General features: G+C 50.1%; 1 protein-coding gene across 2 annotated transcripts in view; it reads left to right on the top strand.

Annotated features, from left to right (window-relative positions):
• Positions 1-4,692, top strand: part of RBPMS2 (RNA binding protein, mRNA processing factor 2) — a 38,154-nt gene that overhangs the window by 21,523 nt on the left and 11,939 nt on the right. For both annotated transcript variants that reach the window (XM_023510143.1, XM_003784420.3), the window contains exons 2-3: positions 3,323-3,400; positions 3,949-3,987. In XM_023510143.1, the coding sequence (XP_023365911.1) occupies positions 3,323-3,400; positions 3,949-3,987 (117 nt within the window). The remainder of the gene's footprint in view (positions 1-3,322; positions 3,401-3,948; positions 3,988-4,692) is intronic.

The following is a 4,692-nucleotide window of genomic DNA, read 5'->3' as shown; positions in this document are numbered from 1 at the left end:
CTGTAATGCCACGGCACTCTGCCCAGGGGGACAGCTTGAGGCTCTGTCTCAAAAAAAAAAAAAAAAACATTGAAAAGGTTTGAGCCAGCTGGCTCATGCCTGTAATCCTAGCACTCTGGGAGTCCAAGGTGGGTAGATCACCTGAGCCAGGAGTTTGAGACCACAAACTGAGCAACAGTGAGACCTGTACTAATCTGTACTAAAAACAGAAAAACTAGCTGAGCATAGTTGAGGCAGGTGTCTGTAGTCTCAGCCACTTGGGAGGTTCAGGCAAGAGAATCTCTTGAGCTCAAGAGATTGAGGTTGCTGTGAGCTATGATGACACCACAGCCCTCTACCCAGAGCAGCACTCTACCCACAGTGACAGAGGTAGATTACCTAATCCATACTGCTGTTACCTCCCCTTGTTTTCTGAGAGGTAGCCAGGGACAAGGTGGGAGCTATAGTCTTTTGGACCGTAAGAAGATGGAAACCTGAGGAAAAGGGTGATCTGGCAGGTTGGGCAGGAGAGACTAGGAGACAATTCCCTCTACTCACTTCTACTCGTCCCCATCCCCACCCTAGGCAGGAAACTGTGCTGAGAACTTGCTGTTGAAGGGGGCCTCTGGAGACATCTGGCTAGAAAGGAACCATTTGAGGGAGGGTTTAAAATTAGCTTGGTTGAAATGTGTGGCCCCTAGGGACAACTGAAGCAGAGGTTTGTATGGGGGTTGCTCTGGAGCTGAGTCTTTGGCCCAAACCAGGTCCTACTACCTGGGTGAAGGAAGAGGGGAGGAGGAGTGCATATCCAGGCCCACCCAGCAGGGCCCTGGCAGCTCGTGCTCTTCCAGCCCATCTTCCTGGGGGGTGTGGTGTGGGGTAGACCCTGAGTTACCCTGAGGGCTAGGTGCTCAGGTTCTGCCACACTTTCCTGGTATCCAAAAGCTCTGCCAGACTGGGTGTGTAGTAGGGAGGCCTGGGTTTTGAGTCTGCTGCCTTTAAAGAAAAAGCTATGTGACCTTGGGCAAGCCATTTGGGGATTTACTTGTACGGTTCAAGGCCCTTATATCAAAGGGCAGAGGGAGGCGCCTATCAGGACTTGGGGCTGCTTCTAGAATCCAGGAGCTGGGGTTAGCCCACCCTGGAGCCTCAGCTGTCCGGTTGCCCCTGGGACAGCCAGGAATAGGATACCACTATGTATACAGGGACACAGAGCTACTGAGGGCTGTGAGAGGTAAGGAGAGCAGAGGCTGGTAAAATGGCTTGTCTGGGACGGGAAAGGCTTGAGCAAAGAGGGAAGATGTGTCTTAAGTGGCCAGAGATTCTGTTCTGTGTGCTTGGCAAAAACCACATGAAGGAAAATGCTTGCCCTTATAGTGGCTGGGAGTGGTTCATGTGGGGGTGGGGGTGGGGGTGGTGACAGCGGTAACCAGCAGCTCTCTTGGCTGGTTTCTTTTGACCGTCTTGGTTCAGTTGAGATCTGAGTCTGTGTTGGGTAGAATTTTGCCTGACACTGCTCCAGGTTCCTGATACAAGCCATTGCCTCAAAAAGGCCATTACTTGAGTTTGTGAGGCCATTAGTTTGGGTTCTTTGGTACCCTTGGAGAAGGACGTGATCCACTGCTCTGTGTTGCCCTCGGTAGAGTGCTCTGATGTCACAGCTCACAGCAACTTCAAACTCTTGGGCTTAAGCGATTGTCTTGCCTCAGCCTCCCGAGTAGCTGGGACTATAGGCGCCTGCTACAGTGCCTGGCTATTTTTTGTTGCAGTTGCCACTGCTGTTTTAGCTGGTGGGGCTGGGTTCGAACCCACCACCCTCAGTGTATGGGGCCGTGCTCCACCTGCTGAGCCACAGGCACCATCCCACAAGATGTGTTTTTGATGCATATAAACTATGGAAAATCTCCCCTTGCCATCATAATTACTGACTGACTGATCTAGGCTCACGTCAGGTGTCAGCAGCATTTAAATAGCAGTAAGTGGCTCTGCCAACCTTCTCTCCTGGACCTCACCCACAGTTCAGAGGCCAGGTTTGGGAGGAGTCACTGGATAGACACCTGCTATTTAGACTACCTTCTAACCATGCTGAGGGCAGGGCTCATAACTTGCAGCATCATCTGTCTTACATGAAGTTTGCAAGATTTTACTTTTTTTTTTTTTTTTTTTGAGACAGAGCCTCAAGCTGTTCCCCTGGGTAGAGCGCTGTGGCATCACAGCTCACAGCAATCTCCAACTCCTGGGCTCAAGCAAGTCTCCTGCCTCTGCCTCACAAGTAGCTGGGACTACAGGCGCCTGCCACGATGCCTAGCCTTTTTTTTTTTTTCGTTGCAGCCATCATTGTTGTTTGGCGGGCCCAGGGTGGATTTGAACCTGCCACCTTAGGTGTATGTGGCTGGTGCCTTAGCCACTTGAGTCCCAGGTGCCGAGCCAAGATTTTACTTATTATTCAAAGCCAAGTAGAATTGTTTCATTTCTGACTCCTTATCCATTCCCCTATTCAGTAAATGTTTAGTGCCATCACCATGATGGGAGCTGGGTCTACAAGCAAAAATATAACATGTTCTCTGCCTTTGAAGAGAGCTCTCTCCCACCTCTCTCTGCCTTTGTTCTCTGCTCTCTATTTTCCCCCTCTTCCCCCTCGCTCTTCTCTACTCTCTCTCTCTTCTCTTCTCCACTCTCTCCTTATCTCTCTCCCCTCTTTTCTCTCCTCCTTGGTGTTGCTGTACAACCTCCCTCCCCCCCATTAATAAAGACCTTTCGTACAAGAAAAAAAAAAAAAAAGAAGATGGAGGAGAAAGTGCTAGGCCCTCTGTGGACATCACTCCAGGGCTTAGCACGGCACAGCACCCATGTTCGATTACGTCCGCCTCTCCCCAAGACCAGAGAGAGCCTCTCTACCAGAGGTCTGTGTGTATCATCTGAAAAAATGTGTATATTTGTACATGTGCGCTTTTGGGGCAGGAGTAAAGTATTATAGCTTTCTTCAGGTTCTTGGATGGGTCCTTGATCTGAAAAAGCATGCCTGATTTGTGTACTTATTAAGCAGGGTGCTTTCGTCTTGCCTGTTTTTGCCTGAGTCTGTGCCCAGAGATGTCTAGCAGATGCTTGAGCCGAATGACCCCTCTAGAAAGAACCTAGAGGAAGGGAGATCACAGAGGGTTTTGGAAAGTTCAGTGCTATGAAACTCGGGTTAATTTGCCTTGGTGTTCAAAGAAGGCCCAGGAAATACTAAATTCCAGTATTTCCTGAGCTTTAGAAGGATTCCTAGTCGCCTACTTAAAAGAAGAGCCATCGTCCCCTTCCTGTCCAGCTTGGCCCTGACCATTGTGATCTCTGTCCCCAGGTCCGGACGCTGTTTGTCAGTGGTCTCCCTGTGGACATTAAACCCAGAGAACTCTACCTGCTCTTCCGGCCATTCAAGGTGAGTCAGGACTTGGCCACCCATGGGGTAAGAGCCTAGGACTGGAGAAAAGCAACAGGAATGAATCTCTGACTGGGATTGGGCAGCAGGAAGATGCAGGAAAGCCAATCAAAAACTGCTCTCACAGGCCTGGCTCTCTGTCCCCATCTGCTGATTCACAGGCTGCCTCTGCCACTTGGTTAGCCCTTATGGGCCTGTGTCCTCATCTCTAAAGACAATAAAGAATCTTTAAATAGACATGGCCATATAAGGAAACTTTGAGATTCAGTGTAGCCTTTTCAATTTGCAGATGAGAAAACTTAAAAGGTAAGGTCTGTGCTCCGGCATTACAAGTTAGTGGAGCAAATGGGAGTTTGCACATGAAACGATGAGTGCTGCCGCGTGATGCCCAGCTGGGCGCTGGACCGTGTGCTTTAGAGCATGGGGCTCTGGAGGTCAGGCTGTGTTGACACTGCAGGGAGGAGGGTGTGAGAATAATTGAGGGAAGCATGGAGGGAAGGTAGAGCTGATGCTTCTGACTTTCCCATAATGGTCATCTCTCTCCACAGGGATATGAAGGGTCCCTGATCAAGCTCACTGCGAGACAGGTAATCGCTCTCCCTGGGGTTTCCTCTCAGCCCAGACTGATAGCTGAACTTGAAACTGCAGCCTACTAACTTTTCCCTAATCTTTTTTTTTTGAGGCAGAGTCTAAAGCTGTCACCCTGGGTAGAGTGCCATAATGTCACAACTCACAACCTCAAACTCCTGGGCTCAAGCAATTCTCCTGCCTCAGCCTCTCAAGTAGCTGGGACTATAGGCGCCCGCCACAATGCCCAGCTATTTGTTGTTGTTGTTGTTGTTGCAGTTGTCCTTGTTGTTTTAGCTGGCCCGGGCCAGGTTGGAACCCTCCAGCCTCAGTGTATGTGGCCGGTGCCCTAACCACTGCGCTACAGGCGCCACCACTTTTCCCTGATCTTCAGGCTTCTGGCAACAGAAACTTGCTCCCTGCTAGGAAGGGGTGGCCTTCACAGAACCTACTGCATCTTTACCAGCCATCTGAACCAAGTCAGCGCCTGGTCTTTCCTATTTGGCTCTTAGGAACTTGAGAACCAGGGCCCGGCCCTGTGGCTGAGGATGATAGAGGTGGTAGTTGAGCTCTAATTTCTGATAGAAGGAGGCCAGGGCCAATAGCCTTCAGGCCATCAGGACTAATCCTTGGCAGGGTGAAGTTCAAAGTTTTCAATCTGCTGCTGGGTTTTGGGGGTTTTTTTTTGAAACAAGAGTCTTACTATGTCACCCTTGGTAGAGTGC

This window comes from Otolemur garnettii, unplaced genomic scaffold (genome assembly GCF_000181295.1).
Source record: "Otolemur garnettii isolate 467f Iridium unplaced genomic scaffold, OtoGar3 scaffold00011, whole genome shotgun sequence".
Classification (NCBI taxonomy): Eukaryota; Metazoa; Chordata; class Mammalia; order Primates; family Galagidae; genus Otolemur; species Otolemur garnettii.
This window is presented reverse-complemented; position numbering and strand designations above follow the sequence as displayed.